This window comes from Eschrichtius robustus, chromosome 4, assembly GCF_028021215.1.
Source record: "Eschrichtius robustus isolate mEscRob2 chromosome 4, mEscRob2.pri, whole genome shotgun sequence".
NCBI classification, from domain to species: Eukaryota; Metazoa; Chordata; class Mammalia; order Artiodactyla; family Eschrichtiidae; genus Eschrichtius; species Eschrichtius robustus.
In genome coordinates this window covers 55,645,934-55,669,448 of record NC_090827.1, presented here as the reverse complement: position 1 = coordinate 55,669,448, position 23,515 = coordinate 55,645,934, and the positions used below count along the sequence as shown (strand labels likewise).

Below are 23,515 nucleotides of genomic sequence, written 5' to 3'. Positions count from 1 at the left end.
AGTTTAATTTCAGAGTGCTGTAGTGAAGACAAATATATTCATGTTCTTAAACCTGAAAATATATTGAATATTGATAGTTAAAATCAACATTTGCTTATTTGGGAACTGAGAACCCATGAGACCTCCCTAACACTAATCTTGCCCTCCCCAGCTACCTGCTTCATCATTAACTTATAGCATTATCAACAGTTTTGCGAGGAGGGAGAGAAACACCATGTACTGGACCTACTATGTGCCACACAGTGTGTGAGGCAGGTACTTTTAGGAAATCAGGAGGGAAGGAAAAGAGGCAAAACATAAATGAGACAATTTTATTACCACTTGGCAGTTCTAATAAGCTTAATAAGGAAATACATGATATTATTGATTAAAAGTATGTTTAAGGATTTTTCTCTATATTTCATACATCCATTCATTCTCCCCCAATAGTATGACTGCTTGATTATTGGAGATATTTTAATGAATAAATAATTTCAAATGCAAGCAAACAGTGGAACCTACCCTGCATGGAAAACTGTCTACCAGACTGTGCCTATTCTAATGAAGGAAAAAGCTTCCTTGGTAAATGTGAAATAACATATGGTCTCTCTAGCGTTAACATTACTGATACAGTGATACACAGACAACCCCATATCAACCTTCTTAGTGAATTCCAGGGATTAATTTTTGACCCAGAATAGAGTAAGAAATGGAAGCCAGCTGAGAACGTCCCAAATCAGTGGTATATTAGAGAGTAGATAGAAGTGATAAGTTTGCAAGTTCACAGTTAGAGAGGAGTAAAAAGGTAAAGCTCTTTTAGTTATTTCTTACGGAAAATAGTTGCTGTTCCCTAACTGTATGTGCATCTAAAGAAGCTCAGTTTTTTGGTTTTCTGGTTTTTGTTTTGTTTTGTTTTGTCCTCAGAGTGCATGTATACCCCAGCTCATTCACATTACCTAGCACTCAATAAATATTTTCTGAATGAATGAACTAGTGAGTATTTCTAATTCTCACTTGTGATTGAAGACACTTTGCCAGTGAGCTAGAGGCATCCTGAAGCAACGGGGGGCCAGATGTGTAAGAAAGGCCATAGTCTCCTCATCTGCGAAGTGCCTCCCTTACTTCGTGGGTTGCTGTAAACATTATTTGAGACCATAAAGCTCTTTCAGAGAGAGTACCAGGCATCAAATAAGCCCTTAATGGTTGCAAGTATCAATTATGTTGTTACCAGTGCTACAATGGCTGATGCTTCATGTGAAGCCAAAGTGTTTTGGAAGCTCTGAATTTTATGACTAAAAGAATTTTCACTAGTTCTGTGAAAAATGCCATTGGTATTTTGATAGGAATTTCATTGAATCTGTAGATAGCCTTGGGTAGTATGGTCATTTTAACAATATTAATTCTTCCAATCCAAGAACGTGGTATATCATTCCTTCTGTTTGTGTCATCTTCAATTTCTTTCATCAGTGTCTTGTAGTTTTCTGAGTACAGGTCTTTTACCTCCTTAGGTAGGTTTATTCTCAGGTATTTTATTCTTTTTGATGCGATAGTAAATGAGACTGTTTCCTTAATTTCTCTGCCTGATATTTTGTTGTTAGCATATAGAAATGCAACAGATTTCTGTATATTAATTTTGTATCCTGCAACTTTACTGAATTCATTGATGAGCTCTAGTAGTTTTCTGATGGCCTCTTACAGTTTTACTTCTTCCTTTCCAATTTGAATTCCTTTTATTTCTTTTTCTCCTCTGATTGCTATGGCTAGAACTTCTGAAACTATGTTGAATAAAAGTGGTGAGAGTGGACATCCTTGTCTTATTCCTGATCTTAGAGGAAATGCTTTCAGCTTTTTGTCACTGAGTATGATGTTAGCTGTGGAACATTTTGGATGAGCCTGGAGGCTGTCATCAGTACTTACAGGAGAGACTTGCACCTCTGGACAATGGGCATCCACCTACAGAGAATAATTTCAGAGACTTCAGTGACAGACTGACTCAAATATCTCTGCCATTCTTCTCTCATTTTGGAAATGTGTTCATTAGAACCAAAAATCATTGTTCCTTTAGCCTAAAACTTTATTCCTTTAAAATATAAAAGTTTGGCTAAAGTCTTACATACTGCCCTCTTACTTACTCCTTACTTCTCTTCACTGCCAGCCAATCACTTTTCAAGTTCTGACAATGTCACCTTCAACTATTTATTGAATAGTGCTTCTCAAATTTTAATGTGCATAGAAATCAACTGAGGATTTTGTTAAAATGCAGATTTCGGTAAGACTTAGGGTCAGACATATTCCATAAACTAAATGCAACTTAGTATAGCATCCAGATTAAAAAAAAAAAAAACAAACATTATTACCAGCACTCCAGAAATCAGCTATAGTGGGCTGAATGGTGATCCCAAAGCTATCAAGTCCTAATCCTGGAAACCTGTGAATGTTACCATATATTGTAAAGTTTCTGTAGATATAATTATAGTAGATCCTTGAAATGAAACAAAATTGTCCTGAATTAAGCAAGCAGCCTCTAAATGCCATCACAAGTGTTATAAGAGAGAGACGGAGGGATTAGACACACACAAAGAAGGCCATGTGAAGACAGAGGCAGAGATTGGAGTGATGTAGCCACAAGCCAAGGAATTTAGTCACAGGAAGTTTAAAGAGGCAAGGAACAGATTCTCCCCCTAGAGCCTCCAGAGGAAGTGAAGACCTGCCGACACCTTTATTTGGGACTTAACAGCCTCCAGAACTGAGATTGAATTAAACAACTGTTGCTTTCAGCCACCAATTATATGGTAATTTTCATAGCCTCAAGAGGGAAATAAATATACCAGCTTTAATTATTTTTTAAATGAAATATCTCCCATCCTTTGGTGCGATTAAGACTCATATACTTTTCTGAGAACACTTTTTAGGGAACCTGAACAAAATGAGTGAAAAGTCCCTGTCTGATATCTTCGTATTACTGAATGACATAACTTGCTCATTTTTTTTCCATTTTACTTTTCAATTTCAGATACGGTTGCATATTTAGCATTGAGAAATTTCTGTATCTCAGTTACTGGCCCTATTTACTTAATTCTTAATTATTGTAGTTCTTAAATTGATTTAGCACTTTTACCCTCAGCCTGTGTATAATTAATGATAGGATTGATTTTTCTAAATAATCCCTGGTTGTAGCTAATAATTGAATAACCCTTTCTAATATAAAAGCAAAGTAAGTAGTCTAAATTTCTTGCTGCATTGTTTTGTATGCAATTTATAACAAATTACCACAAAGTTAGAAGCTTAAAACAACACAATTTATTATCTTACAGTTTATAGTTCAAAAGTCTGACATGAGTTTTATCAGGCTAAAATCAAAGTGGCAGCAGGGCTGAGTTCCTTTCTGCGGATTTATAGAGAGAATTAGTTTTCTTATCTAGCTTCTAGAGGTTGACCACATTCCTTGGCCCACGGCCCCCTTCCTTTCTACTCAATGCAGCAGTGTTGCGTCTATCTGATGACCCTTCTTCAAGAGTCACAGCTCCCCCCTGATCACAGTGGGAAACGTTTTCCTCTTTTCAGGACCCTTGCGAATACATTGGGTTGACCCAGATGATCCAGGCTAACCTCTCTATTTCTAGGTTCTTAACCTTAATTACATATTCAAAGTCCCTTTGCCACGTAAAGCAACATATTTACAGGTTCCGGAGATTAAGACATGGATATCCTTGGGGTCCATGATCTAGCCTTTCTAGTTCCACAACCTAATTTTGATGATGTAGGAGATTTTAATATTTCGTCTTACTTTTAGAAAATAAAAGAGCCTTTTTGATTTTTTAATCTTAACTATTTTCTAAAGTCACTCACTTTAAGTAAAATACTTATTTAAAACATTACTCATCCAAATATTTTATCTTTGTATAGTGCTGCTAAATACGATGCCAGGCTTTCAGCCATTTTGAGAATCATTATTGTTAGAGTAGTTTTTATACTGGAATTATTATTCTTCCTAAATTAGAGATATATAGTAATTTTAGTAGTACTATTTAAAATATATTGTTTAGTTACCTGTTAGATGATCTTTCTTGAAGTGAAAGACAAGAATTATCCTATTTTTATAAATTAGCAAGCTGAGATGGAGATATTGATTTTACCAGTGCCTATCAAAAGGGAAAAAAGAGCTAAAATGAGAGGTCACAAATATTTTACCTATAATCCTTTTTGTGGTTCTTTAAATTCCATTGTAACCAAGTTATTGATTCATTGTGTTTTTCTAACACGTTAACTGAATGTGTTGCCTAAACATTAGAGAAAACTAGCAGACTCTGATCTGCCGATTTTTTTTTTAGGTATGTGGACATTTCTGCCCGTCTCAAGTCCACAAATTCATCAAAATGTATTCATATCCCTCTCTTCCAATGAGCCTACCCTGATTATCCCAGTCCGCAGTGATATGGTTCTTCCAAAGATTTAAACTGTTTCTTTGGTATATTGTTCATTTGGTACATGTGAGCTGCCTTGAATTATGCATTACTTTTTCTATGGATAAACATTTTCTTCCAAATGAATTGTGAACTACTTGGGGGCAAATGATATTCATTATGTTTCTTCATATTCCTCTTGTGCTTATCATACTGTTCTGCCCATTGTAGGTAATTATAGCACATTTGTTGGTTGGTCAGCAGTATCACATCCCCATCCTCATCATCATTATCAGCATCATCAGTAAGCATTTACTGAGAAAATGACAAGTCATTGTCTAGAACAGCAAAGAATGTCCTCAGAAATGCTTAACACATGTTTTTCTTGCATCATACACAGGAAAGGAAATACTGTCTTGTACTGGTGAATTCATGGGCCAGTTATGAGCACAAAAAGGCAGTGTGATCTAATGAACATTTTAAGGGATTAAAAAAAAAAATCAGGAGATCTGCCTCCTACTCCTTCAGGCCTTCACTAGCAGACTAACTCTAGGCAAGCTAAGGTATCTTGGCCATTGTGCTGTTTCCTCATCCTGCAAAATTGCCCCTGTAGCAATTTCTTTCCTATGTATACCACTAGGCTATACTGTGGGTATATTTAAAAAATAGAAGATAATTTATTTTAAAAAGGTATATTTCTCATAAAAACCAAATTCTCTTTCATTGTCATCTTAAAGTCACATTCGCAAATGGGAATTCCCAAGGGGATAAATGGTTTTTAAAAGACATTCTCTGTGGAATTCCCATTTTAAAAATCCCCTGAATGTGTTTCAAGGTAATAAAAGCCCCTCCTCTGCTCTGTGGCTCCACACTAGAGCAGTTTACTTGCTTCCTTGCTTCTGAGACCTTGAAGTTTCTGGAAACGTCCAAGAAATGATCAAGGTCCCAGCAAGGAAAACCCCAGCCCATGCTGAAGCCTAATTTATCTGAACTGTTATTGTTGTACCCACTCTACAGATTGTACTCATTCTACAGATGACGACACTGCCTTACAGGATTGCTGTGAGTTGCAAACGAGTAAATGTTTGTGAAAACCATTATGCAAGGACATTGTTTTTAGGTGCTTAACTCAGGAAAATTGAAAAAGTTCATCTATTAATCTATCTGCTTTGCTGATGTTAATAACTTCATGTTTATTAAAAATTCACAAATCTGACATTTCAGATTTGAGTGATCCACATTCAAATTCATGTTTCTCATAATCAAAATATGTGATTTGAACTAGATGCTGTATGTTATGCTTTAATCTTCATTAGTTAATCTTCATTAAGAAATGGCATCAACTATTTCTATGGCTATGACTATCAAAAATGTTTACATGTTTGATAGCCTTAAAGTGCCTAAACAAATCATACAGACAGAAAGGACTTGGATGACTTGATATTTTTAAATGATGTAAATATAAGTAGACAAGTTGGTATTTTGTTTTAAAAGTAGATGCTATTGGGTTATTTTGGCATAATTATCATGGTTAAAAACAAAAGTATTTTAAATGGGCAGATAACAAAGATAAACACACATTTATTATTTTTTTAATCTTGAGATCACAATGTTGTATTTGCACATTACCCTTAAACCACATCCTGCATGTTTTGAATTTCAGAGAGTTTAGGATTAAGGGCAGTTCTTTTTATCTTATGCTTATTCTCAGAGTTTGTTTTGATTTTTTTACCCTAGCATGATACATAAGAGTTTTAAGTTCTTTAAAGATCCTCTGGACTTATGAGCAAAGGAAGAAGAGGATCAAGATGATCTGATTTTTATTTAGTATTTATTAAGCATACAAGTTATTCCAGAATTTTTGGAAAACACCAAACTAAAATAGCCTCTGAAAAAATGTTTACCTCTTAGATTTTTAGATTCAGATGTCTAATCATTCCTGCCACTTTCCTTTTACATATGAGGAAAATAAGTCACAAAATGCTTAAGTTGCTTATCTCTGGTCATATAGCTGGTTAAAGGCAGAAATTAGAAGAGCCCCTGATGCTTTCCCTCTTACCCAGTCTAGATTCTTTCCACTATCCCAAACTGCCACTCATGACAGCTAAATGTTTCCAAGAAGGATAAATATGTCATTATACATTAGAATGGAGGAAGATTGATGGCAAAGATGGTGTCCTGTTCATCCACGTGCCTAGCACACAATAGCAACAAACACTTTATAAACATACACTGAATAGTGGAGCTGCTGACCCGTGCTCATTTTGCTCTATCACATAGCAGTGGAATCAGTGCATTGTCTTTGGCTGAGGTAGGCATCTTAATTGAAGCCTAGCTGTTCAATTAGCCTCGATTTTGTGGTCTCATTGGCAATAAAGGTCACAGACTCTTCCTATGTAGAAGGAAATAACCTCTAGAGCACTGGTCTTGAAGATCTTAATGCTCAAAGTGACCATACAAACGTCCCTGTGCAAATAACATTTTACAACGCCCCCAAGTTGATGTTCCAACACAGTCCCTGACTGTATTGTTCTGCTGCCCAGATGAGCAGACAAATCCACACAGGCTCAGAAATTCCTATTACAATATACTCCTTAAACAAGATTTTTAGAAACCAAGAAAGTAATTAAAATATTACAAAATTATGCTTGGTAATGTAAGGTACATCTAAGGTAGTATTACAGTTATATTTCAATCTGAATCCAAAAAATTATATTTGATCCCCAGACAACTAAAACTTGTATGACAACAAACTTCCCCAATAGAATGCTAAGATAATAATCCAGGCACATGGGTACCCTCTTTTAAAATGAGACTTTTGTCCCAAATCCCATGATGAGTGAAACTAAACCACACGAAGGATGCCTTTCTGTCTGTACTAGATTTTGTCCGAAGTGACCCAAGACACTTGAAATAGACTAAGAGGAACTTCTTGTCTCCTTTTCACCCAAGCTGTCTTCTGTAATTCTTTGTTTACCAGGCTAATGAGAAAATCTTGGCAAGAAAACAAGCCAGAGCAAACTCTTGGCTTCTAATTCTAGCTCTGTCACATATAGCTATAACTTGGGGAAATTACTTCTCTCAAGTCACAGTTTTCTAATCAGTGAAGTGGAGGTGATAAGTGTGCTTGTTTAGTGAGTTCATTGTGAGTACTAGATGAAATAATGCATGTGAAGTGTTTAGCACAGTGCATGGCCCAGTCTACACAGTGCATGACCCAGTTTGATCGTTTAATAAATATTAGATTTTAATAACAATAGCCGAAGCTTGGATGTGAGCTTAAATGGGATGTGGGAAGAGGATGCCTTTCAGCCACCTATAATCTTAGACTCAGGGTCACCTCGGGCACCTCAATAACAGTTGCCCTTTCACGTGATTCAGCCTAAGTCCTTAGGCTATGACACCAGGTATTGCCAACAGAACTTCTGAGTAATCATGAACGTTCACTAGCCTTAAGTTTTCATTTCCTTCAGACTCTTTGCAGGAGTGGGTAGTGGATAGGGTTTGAGGGTCTGGGGTATTCTTGCTAAATCCAATCTTACTATCGTTTCTTCAACAGTAGTGTAAGTTAAATGCCAATTTACTGCCTAAAACATGACTAAATAGAATTTATGGCTGTTGTGTTCATACTGGTTGCAGCGGCCTTCTAGTCCTGAAGGTTGGGACAAAGTTTTATACATCTCAGTTGTCTTTTCTGTTCCATCCTCAATTCTTATCACAGCACCATCTGCTCCAGCCCATACTTTCTTCTCCAGGAGACCTTTTAAATTCTCCAGCGACGTCTTTAAATTAAAACTCATGGTACTCTGTTACATGAAACTACTCAGTGACTTCCTATTGCATTTTTTTCCCATCTTTATTGGAGTATAATTGCTTTACAGTGGTGTGTTAGTTTCTGCTTTATAACAAAGTGAATCAGCTATATGTATGCATATATCCCCATATCCCCTCCCTCTTGAGCCTCCCTCCCACCCTCTCTATCCCACCGCTCTAGGTCGTCACAAAGCACCGAGTTCATCTCCCTGTGCTATGCAGCTGCTTCCCACTAGCTATCTATTTTACATTTGGTATTGTCTATATGTCAGTGCTACTCTCTCACTTCGTCCCAGCCTCCCCAGTGAGGTGGATGGACCTAGAGTCTGTCATACAGAGTGAAGTAAGTCAGAATGAGCAAAAGAAATACCGTATGCTAACGCATATATGTGGAATCTAGAAAAATGGTACTGATGAACCTAGTGGCAGGGCAGGAATAAAGACGCAGACCTATCGCATTTAAATCAAATTGAAAACCATTCTTAGAGCCCACTTAGCCTACAAAATTTGGGTCCTACTTAATCCTAAAATTTATCTCATGTCATCCCTTCCCCACCCACTTCTCTGTTCTCACAGTAATCCAGACACAATGACCTTCTTTCTATTTTTTTGAACAAGCCAGGCGATTTCCTGTAAGAGGACCATTGCATTTGCTATTCCTTCTGCCTGGTATGTTATTACCTAGCATCTTCCCATGGCTTTTTTATTATTCAAGTTTCAGTTAAAACATTTCCTTCTCAGAGAGGCCTGATTCAACCTCACTATCTAAAGTAGCTAGGTCCTTTCCAATTAATATCAACTTCATTGTTCTCACAGCACAGTATCTATACCTACAATTATTTGTTTACATATTTATGATTCTTCTTTCTCTACTGAAAAGCATTGTAGTGAGAGCAGGGACCTTATCTTATTCACCATTTATTATCAGTGTTTAGAACAGTGATTTGCTTATGGAGTCTCAATAAATATTCATTAAACGTGAGAATGAATGAATGAATGACCTGAAATCTTTCTTTGGTAGTAGTCTCGTCTCCACTGACTCCCCGTCGCATACCTCTGAAATGTATTCAGCATTGAGTAATATTGCTTAGGACTTTGCTACTTTTATATCAGTTAGCTTTTACCTAATCCCTTTAACTCTCCGCATCAGGGGTCCCCAACCCCCTGGCCTGTTAGGAACCGGGCCGCACAGCAGGAGGTGAGCAGTGGGTGAGTGAGCAAAGCTTCATCTGCCGCCCCCGCGTCGCTCGCTTGCTTTACCGCCTGGACCATCCCCCCCATCGCTCGCATTACTGCCCGAACCATCGCTCGTGTTACCGCCTGAACCACCCTGCCTCCCACCATCCGTGGAAAAATTGTCTTCCACAAAACCGGTCCCTGGTGCCAAAAAGGTTGGGGACCGCTGGTCCACGTGGTCACCCTGCATTTCACATTCCAGGTAATGCTGCACAGGCTTCCTTTGTTCATTTGCTTACTGATTGCTGGGTGGGGCACCGTCACCTCTCTGGGGGCTGAGGACGGAGAGGTGGACACTTACTAAGCCCTTGGATAAGCCCTTGTTTCCTCCAGAAGGTACTCACTTCCAGGCAATGTTGATTGACAATATCCTTTAGACCATGCACAATCTTGTATAGAAGGCAAAGTATGGCAGTGTGAGTTTTTACAATCCCACCATGTTCCTAATTTATACATAGGGTTGAGGACATCTTACTAGAGAATGTGCTCATTGTCATAGCAACAATTTACAACTAATTTTGAGACATTCTTCCATGCTTGCTGGGATGTAGTGTGGTGTTGGAGAGAGCAAAGACTTGAGTTTGGAAACCTTCATTCAGAGTTCCAACTCGGCCATTTACTAGCTGTGAGTCCTTGGGCAAAATATAATATTTTTCTTATGTGATTAAAAAAATGAAAATAGAAGTGCCTAACTTACTTAGTAGAAATGCAAGTAAAGCCCCTGTCACATAGAGGACTATCAATAAATTGTGACTCTTATACTTCTCACCATCAAGTGTGCATATGACCCATGCCCATTTTGAGGTTAACATTTGGAAAGTGGGTAGAAGAAAGATATTTTTCTTCTCTCTTTTGTTCAGTTATGCATTTAATCAGTAAACATTATCGTATGTCTTCTCTGTGCTGGGCATGAGGCTTGACTGTGGAGGAACAAAGGTACATGATGGTAACATCCCTGTTCACAAGCAGCTTACAGTCTAACAGGGGGACAGTCAAGAGACCAATAAGATACAGTATGATAGTTGAGAGGAGAGCTAAGAAATGGGTTCTGTGGGGATACTGCATAGGGGCAGGGGGGTGGGTCCACAAAATCCTTCAAGAAAATGAGTTCTAAGAATAAGAGAAAATGCCCAGATGGTAAAGGAGAAGAAGTTCCTTCCAGATTTCCATATGGAGAAGTTGCCTGTCTTCTTCATTAGACTGTGAACTCCATGAGGTCAGGTTCTTATTTCATTCAGTATTGTATCTCCAGCACCTAGGACAGCGCCCGGTGCACACTGGTCTTTCAATAAGTATATTTGAATGAACCCCTCCAAAGCAAAGTATGATTAACTCTGTTCAGAAGCCTATATTAAAAGATATAGATGAGTTTTTTAACTTCGAATTGTATGGAGACAATGAAAAAAATTGTTGAGGTTGACAGAATCCAGTCTATAATGAGAATGATAAATAATTTACTACACATTCATATTCAATGAATTATAAAACCTCACTATATAGTGAGTTCAGGTATCAATTTATAGTTTCTCCTCACTAAGGAAGTGGTTTTAACCCACAACTAGTCTTGTTAATTAAAGAGACTATGTTCTGGCTTTGTCATATCTTCATTGTCAGGATGCAGTTATCCCACTGGGATGACCACGTTCTGTCAGCCTCTCTTATTTCTGATTTCTCAGTCTTCGATCATGCCTGAAGCCCTTTGATCCAAACCAATAACACCATGCAAAATTCTAAGTGCCCGTCAGCTTGCTAAAAAGAATCTATATGTGATGTCATAGTCATTTTTCTCTTATTCCCAGATTGTCTCTTATTCTCCTAAGCAATTGTATTATCCCTGCAAAATGAATGTTCCATCAATGTTAATGGTGGAAAGGAAGTAAAAATCCCTTTGTTCATAAGAATCACTTTGTTTTTGGAATCTGAATTGAAAATGAAACCTCCCTTCCTGCCTGCCACCCCACGAGCATAGCAGAGGCTTCCAGCATTATCTCTAACTATTCCACATACATTGGTTTTGTTTCTTCATAGCCTCTTCCGTTCTTCTCTCCACCATACTCTCTACCTAGGGAGGCTGCTTCTGTGGGGTACACGCATGGTATCAGGGATCTGGACCCAGTTAGATTTGGCCAATATGAGGCTCCAGCAGGAAGGTATTTATTCCCTTGATCCTCCTTCTGTGAGATTACCTATAGCTATCTATGTCCTTTGACATCCGTTATCTGCTCTTCTCCAGCATGCTCTCAGCCTGTGCATCTCTCCTTCCCTCTTGGGTTCCAATAAACTCTCCCACTTGGGGGTGAGGGAGAGGCCCGTGGTAGGGATAGTGTCAGTTTCAGTACTGGTAGCCCTGGCTTCATGCAGTATCCCTTGTGATGACCCTATATGCCATCCATTAATCCCTGCGTACATACACAAATGTTGCCATTGTCTTCTGTTGGAATTCTGACTGACACACTAACCATATAAGCCTGGGCCCTAGCGCCTCCTCTTGCTTTAGTTTTCTTATCTGTAAAATAGGATTAATAATGTTACCTACATTATGGGACTTGTGTTAGGATTAAATGAGAGAAATTTTGGCACTTAGTAAACACTCTTTAAAAGTTAGCTCTTAGCACTAGTATTATTTTGTTACGTGGTGACACTTTCTGTGAAGCATGATTAAATAAATAGCACGAGGGCAGTTTATCTTGTTGGGCTTTGTTTAATCACCTCAAATCCAAAACCATGTTGGTTATACACCTTCTTTGAACCAAGGGCCAGGGGAGATATTAAGCCTACAAAGTTAGATAAACATATAGTCTCCAGTCTCCAAGGACCTTGAACACTACAATATAAAATAGTAAGTGCAAAAAGAAAAATATTTTTAAAACTGTTATGGGAGCTCAGGTAACAAGCAGAGGAAATTCCCAAGATGCTTCTGTTTTCAGAGGGAAAGATCATTGAATGTGAGGGGAAAAAAAGGGTATTGTTGAAAGTTTGAGGAGAGAAGATATAAAAAAATGAGAGTGTGGGAGAGAGGAAGAGCTTATCATAGACAATTATTATGCAAGTGTTATAGATAGGTCCAAAGGAGTTTATGGTCATTAATATTTGTGAGAAGAGTCATTATAGTTTTCTTTTTTTCTTGCCAAACTCAGTCATAGCTATGCAAAAACAATAAAAGGAAAGTTAGGTCGAAACCATACTGGAATTTTTTCAATGAGTGTAACAGGATATGTGCAAGGAATTTGAAGAGATATGCAAGTGAACAATTATGATGCTCTACCATGGAATCTTAACTGTATAAAGCAGAAAGCGAGTATATAAAGGGGGTAGTAAACATTGAAACATGGTAGTTTAATGGATCAGTAGTTCCAAAGATCTGATAGGGCTTCCAGATTATGTGAGCTAGAAAAAGAGGAGGTGGAGGTTCAGAGAGTGGTATGTTTGGAGAAAAGATTTTGGAATCGTGTGGTTAAAGAAGAGTAGACATTCATTATAGAAAATTTAGAAAATATCGTGCTATAGAAAAACATATACACTATACGCATACACATTTGTGTGTAAGGGTGTGTTTCTGAAGTTATTACTTTCCATTATCCATCTATCACTGTACCAATGATATAAGATTTAATTATTGTAACTTCATATCTAATAATGCAAGTTCTGCTGTTTATTCTTCCTTTTCAAAATTATCTTAGATAATGTTAGCCACGATCTTCAAGGTAAAATTCTAAGGAATCAAAAGTACCCCGTTGGTGTTTTGCTTAAAATTTTAATACATTTATTTTATAATAATATATTTCCTTCAGCAATGTAGCCTCTTTGTTTAGTTTTTATGTTATTTTAGAAAAGTTTTTCATAAAAAATGTTTGGAAGAATGTTATAATTTTTAAAAAGCATAATGCAAATAAAGATTGCATGAACAATAGCTAATAGTTTATTTCTAGTGTGAAACCAAGCTATTATTTTTTTGTATAGATATTTTGTACTGGTTTCAGTTAGCTGTCTCTGATTTTCTAAGTAAATTATCAGTCTATATACAAATATGATATTTTTTTCTCCTTTCCAGTATTTAGAGCTTATATATACGTTTAATATTATTTTCATTCATTAAAATTTCCAGAACGTTTTGGATACTAACAGTGAGATCAGACGTTCCTAAGTTCTTAACCTCACTGGTAATGCAAAGAAAAACCTTTTTAAATATGGACATTTTTGTAAGCTGGGAGAGAAAAAAAATTAATAAAGTCAATGATTCCCTTCAGAAATCAAATCTCCAACTGTCAAAAAAATGAGCAAAACTCTTAGGTTCTTTATGGTAAATACTTATAGATTGCAAAAAATAGCCACCATTCTTCACTTTGTCTTTTATCCATGCCCCTTTGCAATGACACTTGGCAAGTGCTCCCATCAAGAAGAGGAGTCACTCTGCCTGCCTCTTGAATCTCAGCTGGCTTGTGACCTGCTTTGTGCAACAGGATGTGGAAGGAAAAGTCTGCTGGTTCTGAGAATAAGCCTCCAACAGGGAGGACAAAAGCTGTCTTTCACATAACCCTGAGAAGTGTGTGAATAGTGAAAAGATATGTCTAATTGCAAATGAATAAGAAGATATAGAATTTTGAAATAATTATCAGCATAAAAAATTCATAAAATAACTTGTATCAGAGAAATTTATAATGACAGACCTTTTGAAATGTTAGAAAACAATTGTTTGTCCAAACTTAGGCTCCATTTGCAAAATCATTTCTCTTCCAAAACTAAACAATTCCCCAAAACTAATGATTCATAAAGGCATTCCAGAGTCTTAAAATTCTAGGAGATAAAATTATTTCTTCATTTGTCTTTATCAGGGGGCATGCTGACAGTCTCAGGGGGGGAGTCACCAGTACTTAGCTTGTCTGACAGCTTTCATACCCTGAAATGGATGTTTCAGTTTTTGTGCAGCAACATACTGCTTAGTACGCTTTTTGTTTAACTGACTTTGGCTTCACGGTTGAAAAAGTCCCATTTCGATGTATCAGGTTTATGCCTCCTCATGAGTGTTTGGCAAGAAAAATCAGGCAACACATGTACTCAACTCATAACAAGTTTATGAATTTGTATTTTAATCCACTTCTGGGAAAAGACAAGCAGCCAGAGATCCAAATGATATATTAATGGTCTAAATTGTACTTTAATTCATCTTTTCCCAACACATGAGAAGTAATGAGGACCTAACTAAGCATTCCATAAGTCTTTTGATTCACACTTGAGGTCACAGACCATCTCAGTAAAATCTCAGGTTCCACATGCTCCTTGGTGTCTGACCCCCCACTTCAATATCAGGAATGCCTGTATCTTGATATTGATCAATAGCTTGTTCTTGTGCTTTTCATTGTTGTTTTTGTTACTTAAAAAAAATTTGTGTCTTTTGCTTAGGTTGCAAATAAATGTAGGCCGTAATTCATGGTTTCAAATGAGTATCATTTGATTTACTGAAATACTTGTGTTGGTTGTAACTTTAATTATTCTAGAAAAGATTAAAGGGCCTTATCTAAGGACAATGAGCATTTTGGAAGTTTTCCTTTTACAAACATGACATCATCATTTAGAAGAGCCCTTCGATATATAAAGTATAGAGTTTTCATGTGTCTTTTGGGAAATTAACTGTGATTAAAAAGTTATTAGAATGAATAAGACCATATATTGTATGATTCCATTTATATGAAAAAAAAATCCAGAAAAGGAAAGTCTATAGAGATACAAATTAGATTAGTGATTGCCTGGGACTGGGGGTGGGAACAGGGATAACTGCAAATGGGCACAAGGGATCTCTTTGGGGTGATGAAAATATTCTAAAGCTACATTGTGTTGCACAGCTCTAGAAATGTACTAAAAGTCATTGAATTATACACTTAAAACTTTAGGATGAATTTTATGTTACGTAAACTATACCTCAATAAAGCTATTATATTTTTTAAAAGAAAAAGAAAGGTTAGTAGAGGAGTTTAAAACAATTATTTATAACGTTTTCTAATTCCTATTGAAACGACAGAGATATCCAAATAAGAAAGCTTTCAATTACTAAAATATGTCACACTCAAGCTGAAATAAACCTGATTCTTCAAAGGGGCCTCGTTAACCTATTATATCCATTCTGGATGCCAGAATCATGATTTTACTGTCAATTAGGCCCATCCTGTATAATACCTGGGAAGATTGTTTAAATTTTAACTTCAAAATACATCCGAAGTTTTAACTGAGGATGACTAAATTTAACAAATGAATTGAACCATGTACTGCAACCTAAACATAATACAATACTTAGGTAATGGAATTCTGATGTGATCGTTCCATTTCCTTATCCCAAAGGAATTGACAAAACTCTTAACACAGTATAACTACAATAGTGACAATATAGTAAAAAAATTTTTAAGCGATAGGTAATATTTACTGAGGTTTTATCATGTACTAGGCATTGTTATGTGCTTAGCAAAAATAGTCTTATTTAATTCACACAGCAGCCCTAAGAGGCAGGTGTTATGACCATTTTGTAATAGAGGAAACTGAATCTTAAAAAGGATAACTGACTTACCAATGTCACAAAGTAAGTAGGTGGCAGGGTCAGCATTTGGATCCAGGTCTGTGTGTCCACTGCATGGTGGTTAGGAGCATGGGCTTCATGGGAAGTAGGTGTGTGAGTGTGTGTGCCCCACTCTCTAGCTGCATGTCCTTTGGGAGGTTCCTCAAACTCTCAATGCTTTGAGGTCCTACATTTATAAAATGAGGATAATAATGCTATCTAGCCATTATATATATATTTTAGAGAATTAAATAAGATGATAAGTATAAAGCTAATATTTTGCTCAAAACATAGTGGGTTCTTAATAGATGATAGACAGTAGTATTAATGGTAGGAGTAATTAGTATTCATGTTGGAGGAAAATACACATTTTATAAATGAACACATTAAACTAATTAATCAAGAGCATTAGTTAACTTCATTCTAATTCTCTAACTACCTCTCACCTCTTCTATCTCACTGTTTTTCTACTACCCTACACTGTGCTTTTTTAAAAAAATTAATTAATTAATTAATTAATTTATTTTTGGCTGTGTTGGGTCTTCGTTGCTGCGTGCGGTCTTTCTCTAGTTGCCGCGAGCGGGGAGCTACTCTTCGCTGCGGTGCGCGGGCTTCTCATTGCGGTGGCTCATCTTTGTTGCAGAGCACGGGCTCTAGGCACACAGGCTTCAGTAGTCGTGGCACGTGGACTCAGTAGTTATGAGTTGCGGGCTCTAGAGCGCAGGCTCAGAAGTTGTGGCACACGGGCTTAGTTGCTCTAAGCACGTGGGATCTTCCCGGACCGGGGCTCGAGCCCATATCCCCTGCATTGGCAGGCAGATTCTTAACCACTGCACCACCAGGGAAGTCCCTACACTGTGCTTTTTTTTTTTATTTATTTTTGGCTGTGTTGGGTCTTCATTTCTGTGCGAGGGCTTTCTCTAGTTGCGGCAAGCGGGGGCCGCTCTTCATCGCAGTGTGCGGGCCTGTCACTATCGTGACCTCTCTTGTTGCGGAGCATAGGCTCCAGACACGCAGGCTCAGTAGTTGTGGCTCACGGGCCCAGTTGCTCCGCGGCATATGGGATCTTCCCAGACGAGGGCTCGAACCCGCGTCCCCTGCATTGGCAGGTGGATTCTCAACCACTGCACCACCAGGGAAGCCCCACTGTGCTTTTTTAATGATGCATTTCTAAAGTTAAATTTGTAATTTCCTGACTATCACCAATTAGTACTATACATCAACAGTTCTAATCAGATTTTTAAAATAATTTCATAAAGCATGTTGTTCATTAGGAAGATTTTTCATTTTAGCAATTTTTTTTAAAATTTTACTAAAAAGTTTTTTTAAAAATATACTTTTACACATATGTAACCATACTTGGAAAGATATGAATAAAGTAATTTTCATTTGATCTGTACACATTTTTGTGAAAACAGCTCCTTCTGATTATTTTCCTAGGTCTAAAATTATATAAATTTTAGTTGAACATTTTGTTTTTATTGAAAATAAAAGGAATCATTGATACAATGATCACCAGAATTCCTGTTGGGAAAGAAACAGTATTTGCATGTTGTTTACAAATTGGGTCAATAGGGCAGAAGGTAAGGCTTTGACAGCACCTAAATGTGAATTTAGCAGTTTCATGCAAGACAAAAGGAAGAGATTATTCTGTTACTCTGTAGAGTGGAAAGACAAACAGGTAGAAGGGAGAGGTTGCAAGAAGACTTAACCACAATGTTATATCAGCTTCAGGTGTACCACATAGTAATTCCATATTTTTTTTTTTTAACATTTATTTATTTATTTATGGCTGTGTTGGGTCTTCGTTTCTGTGCGAGGGCTTTCTCCAGTTGTGGCAAGTGGGGGCCACTCTTCATCGCGGTGCGCGGGCCTCTCATTATCGCGGCCTCTCCCGTTGCAGAGCACAGGCTCCAGACGCGCAGGCTCAGCAATTGTGGCTCACGGGCCCAGTTGCTCCGCGGCACGTGGGATCCTCCCAGACCAGGGCTCGAACCCGTGACCCCTGCATGGGCAGGCAGACTCTCAACCACTGCGCCACCAGGGAAGCCAGTAATTCCATATTTTTATAGATTATACTCCATACAAAGTCATAACAAAACATTGACTATGTTCCCTGTGCTGTATATTACATCCTTGTAATTTATTTATTTTATACCTAGTGGTTTATACTTCTTAATCCCCTTCATCTATTTTGCCCCTCCCCCACCCCACTCCCCTCTGGTAACCACTAGTTTATTCTCTGTATCTGTGAGTCTGTTTCTGGTTCTTGTTATATTTGTTTTATTTTTTAGATTTCACATGTAAGTGAAAATATACAGAATCAGCCAGCTATACTTCAATAAAAAAGAAAAAGAAAAAAGAAAGAGGAGGCTTAACTAACTAAATGCTTAGGTCCAAGCAGGATTTTGGCCTCTTGTTTATTTTGGTGTGTTTTGTTTTGTTTTGGGGGGGGTGTTCAGTTTGGTTTGATGTAGAGACTTGCTGGATTTTGCAGGAACCTACTTAAGGCCATAGGACTTATGAATATAGAGAGGCATTAAGAGTTTGAACAACCCACCCAAAGACACATAGCGAACATGGCGGGAATCACACTTATACCCAGTTTGGCCTTACTTGAAGTTATCTAGCTTCAGAAAACCCCAAAATCTCAGGATTCACAAAAATCACAGAGCAGGCACTTAACTCTCACAAGACTAGAGAAGTGAGATTTGAAATTTATTCAGATTTCCATGGACAGAGGGCTTTAACACACATGGGAAGGATATATATATATAATAATGTAAAATAGTGAAATTATGGTCAAATATATATCATTTTAGACAATCAGTCATTTTATCCACAAGAACATTAAAGACTAAAGATGTTTAGGTACTTGACTAAGTTAAAAACTGAACAGTCAAGCTTGTATTTTTTAATTCTTTACAATCTATATTTATTCTATAATATTTAAGTATTTATTCTCTTGGATCTAGAACTTAATGAGAGAGATAAATTTACCACATTGATGATGACTTATTCTACAGTTCTATCAATTTTTCATTTAGATATTTTAAGGCTATCTTTTCAAAGGTTCATTCAAGTTGAGAATTATTATCTTTCTGTAAATGGAATCTTTCATCATTATCTGGTGACTGTCCATCTCCAGTAATGCTTTTTGCCTTAAAGTCCATTTTGCCTAATATTAATATGCCAATACCAGCTCTCTTTTGGATAGGAACTTTCTTATGTGTATTCTTTGATTATTTAATTTTCAACCTTATATTTTACTTCATATTTTTGTATTCACTCTAATAATCTTTGTCTTTTAACTTAAACATTTGGCCATTTACATTTATTGTAATTACTTAATTATTTTAATTTATTATTATTGTATTAATTTGCTAGAGCTGCCATTACAAAATACCATAGACTGGGTAGCTTAAATAACAGAAATTTATTTTCTCATAGTTCTCAAGGCTAGAAGTCCAAAACAGATCAAAGTGTTGGCAGATTTGGTTTCTTCTGAGGCCTTTCTCCTGGCTTGCAGATGATCCCTCTCACTGTGTCTTCACATGGTCTTTTCTCCATGCACACAACCCCCCAATGTCTCTCTATGTGTCCAAATTTCCTCTTCTTATAAAGTCAGATTGCATTAGGGCCTACCCTAATGGGCTCATTTTTACTTAATTAACTCTTTAAAGGTCCTTTGTCTAAAACATTCTCTGAGGTACTCAGAGTTAGGTTTCAACATATGGATTCTGAGGGAACACAATACAGCCCATAATACTATCATTACATTTGTGTATTTTACTTGTCCTGCCTCTTCCAAATTTTTCCTCTTCCTTCTTGCCTTCAGTTTCGTTGATTGATTGCTTTTTCCTTTAAAGATGATATACACTATCTCCTGTTGTGACCCAAATTTATACATACATATTTAGCAAATTCTAAAATTAATCAGTATAGCTGCCCTCATTCTAAAAAATTTAGACACTCCAACTTTAACTCTGACAACTTTCTCCAAACATACATTTATATAAAAAATTTTAGGCATACTGTTATTTTTATTACAGAAGATACTGTTACTATTTAACACAGTCAACAATTTTTTATATTTACCTATATATTTATAATATTTGATTATATTCCTTATCTATTCTATTTTTTCTTATTATTCTACTCTTTATCTCTAACTTGCCAGCTGGAGTCACATTCTTTTGCCTGAAGTACATCCTGCAGAATTTCTTTGAGCAAGAGGCTGTTGTTAGCCAAGTCTCTTATTTATTTATTTATTTATTTATTTATTTATTTATTTATTTATTTAGTCGGTCTAAAAAATCTATATATTGTTCACCATAAAAGTGTTTTCTCTAGATGTAACTCTGGAATGATTCTTCTTCTTTTCTCTGAACACAGTGGAGATATTTTTTCATCCTTTTTTTGTTTCTCAGCTTTATGTTGCTGCAATATGTCCTGTTAGTCTCTCTATCTGAAAGACTGGATTTTGTTTCCTGTCACCCCCACCTGACATAATCATGAAATCTTTGCTGAGATTCTCTAAGGTTGGGCAATACCTGGATGACTTTAGGGTTCTGCTTTCCTCTCTGGGCTCCTGCTTTCATTTATTTTTTGGACTCTGAGTATTCATCATTTTCTTGCCAGTGTCTCAATGCATGTTACAAGTTATTTTTTAGATTTTATCCAGATTTCGTATTTGTTTTCAGCAGGAAGGTCAGTTACAATATCTGATGTGCTATTCTGCTGGAAGAATAAGGCTGGTCCATCTCTCATTTACAGAGAGAAAGACAGAGAAACAGAGACAAAAGCAGAGACAGACAGAGACAGAGGAGCTTTCTTTTCTGTTAATAGAGTTCCATTTTGAAAGTAAAGGACTCATTTTGGATCTTTCTCCCCCTCTCTGTCCCTGCATGATTTGCCTTACATCCGGAGCAGCCTTGATTGAATAAAGATTACAAGCACCTTTCGTATTACATATGAAATATGTATAGCTCATGGCCTTGTTTAAGTGGGGACAGCAAAGTTAGTTATTGGTTTAGTTGTGTGAGAATCTCAAGAAGTCTAAGTTACTATCCATTTAAATTTTTTGCTGTATAAACTAAAAGCTAGGTGACTAAAAGCATGGATAAATCTATATAAATTTAACTGGGAGTTACATGGGGGAAATGAGAAGGACTATGGATTGAGTTTATACACAATTGGGCACAGGAATAACAATGACTATTAGTTCATCCAGGCATGTCTATGGGAAACATCACTAATCCAGCACAACCTTCCCTCCCCTTGAGCTAAGAAAGTGCCTCAGGATTCTTCTTAGCACAGTCTTCTCAGCACCCAATGCTGTTCCATAGTAAGCTGGAAGATGAAGCATCAGCAGAATAACAAATAATTGTAAATTGTGTCTCTGTTCCTCCATTTTTCCGTTGGCATATTGTTAGCAACCTGTTTTCATAGGTGTAGGAGGAAAAAGAATTATTTCAATTTTCTAACTTCACCCTTTTGGAAACTCTGCTATCTAAGGTGACCTGTGTTAGTACTCCCTATAATTGACTACACAAATACCCAACAAGTAACAATCCAGTAATTGCTCAAGAGGAGCAGGAAGGCTTGTTTACAGGTTCTTCCAAATATAGAACTTCTCCATGAAATTCTACATTTTGATCTAGATTTGGAAATGAATACATTATGAGCTTTTCCAATTATACTTAGGGTTTTTTTCTTTTTCTTTTTTTCCTCCTAGAACTTGAGATCAATGTCTATTGGCTTGAACAGGAAAAGACTACAATTCTTCTGTTTGCATTACCTTGTTTCCACTTTAGGGCCTTTCTACCAGCTGTTCCCTTTGCCTGATAGGCTCCTATTCTAGATCTTTACAAGGCTTACCTCTTCTTAGCCTTCAAGTCTTGGCTTGAAGACCTCCTCAAGGTCTTTTCTGATTACTCTACCTAAAGTAGCCTTCACCACCACCAACTCCTCTAGCCAACCATCTTCTTTATTTGCTTTATAACACTTATCCCTCACTGTAAGTATTGTTTTCTTTTCATGTCTATTGTCTGTCTCTGCTTACCTAAACATAAGTTCCAAGAGATCAGGACCTTTACTGACTTGCTTATCACTGTATCCTTGGCACATTCAACAGTGTCTCACATGTAGTAGCTGCTCAAAGATATTTGTGAAGGAATTGATACAAAGGAGAAATATGTACTTTCTGTATAGGTTTGACCTATAGAATTAATTTTGTAAAGAGATTTTAATTTGTAAAGAGATTTTTTTTTAACTATTTATTTATTGGTCATGCTGTGCAGCATGCGGATCTTAGTTCCCTGAACAGGGATCAATCCTGCACCCCCTGCAATAGAAGCACAGAGTCTTAACCACTGGACCACCAGGGAAGTCCCAAGAGATTTTAATTTGCAAAGAGATTTTAATTTTGTAGAGACTTTTTTGACTCTTATGATAATAAAAAGAAGGGACCCCATTTCTCTATATATAACATAAAATATATAGGTTTTTAAATGGAAAAAGAATGTAATGATTAGAAGGACAAACACATAGCCTAGGTTTTAATCTGAGCTTCTCAATTTACTAGCTGTGTGAAGTACTCAACCTCTCTGTTTTTCAGTTTTTTAACTTGCAAAATGATGACAAAGAGAAGACAATGGGACTGGAAAAAAGTAAATAATGTATTTCAAATACTGAAAATAATGTCTGTCCTTAGGAAGACTTCTATGAGTTATTTATTGACATTGTTATATACAATTACTATATATAAGCATTATATGCATGTTCAGTTAACTTTTCATAAATTTCTTCACTGCCAGGAGAAAGTAATAATACCTACCCCATAGGATCATGGTAAGTATGAAGCGTAAAGCACTTAGAATAGGATATAACACAGGTATCACTCAATAACTGTAGATTTTATTATCATGTAAAATTTACTGAAATGAGTTGTGTTCATTTACTCTCTCCATTCTCTATTTTTCTATGTACTAGTCTGTGATCTTTATTCGTGACAGAAATTCTCATGGGCAGGAGGTATCAGGATACATTGACTATGCCCACAGGCTAAAGATTGAAGATTTTGAAGTCTACTTTAGTGGAAAAAAAAGACTTCTTCCAAGACCCACAGATATGAGGTAAGTTGTGCACATTTCTCACAACTTCAATAGGAGAACAAGCTTCTCAGAGGTAAAGATAAGGATTTTAATTTTATTTTCTGGAACGCTAATGTATATATAGCAAGAATGTGGTAAGAGTGGTTTGAATAAAAAGTAAATACATTTTAATTTTTTTTTTTATTTTTAAATTTATTTATATATGGCTGTGTTGGGTCTTCATTTCTGTGCGAGGGCTTTCTCTAGTTGTGGCAAGTGGGGGCCACACTTCATTGCGGTGCACGGGCCTTTCACTGTCGTGGCCTTTCTTGTTGCGGAGCACAGGCTCCAGACGCGCAGGCTCAGTAGTTGTGGCTCACGGGCCTAGTTGCTCCGCGGCATGTGGGATCTTCCCAGACCAGGGCTCGAACCCGTGTCTCCTACAT

General features: G+C 36.8%; 1 protein-coding gene across 2 annotated transcripts in view; it reads left to right on the top strand.

Moving 5' to 3' along the window:
• The window catches only part of CFAP299 (cilia and flagella associated protein 299), a 612,278-nt gene that overhangs the window by 495,441 nt on the left and 93,322 nt on the right, over nucleotides 1-23,515 (top strand). For both annotated transcript variants that reach the window (XM_068542122.1, XM_068542121.1), the window contains exon 4: nucleotides 22,969-23,111. In XM_068542122.1, coding sequence (XP_068398223.1) covers nucleotides 22,969-23,111 — 143 coding nt within the window. The remainder of the gene's footprint in view (nucleotides 1-22,968; nucleotides 23,112-23,515) is intronic.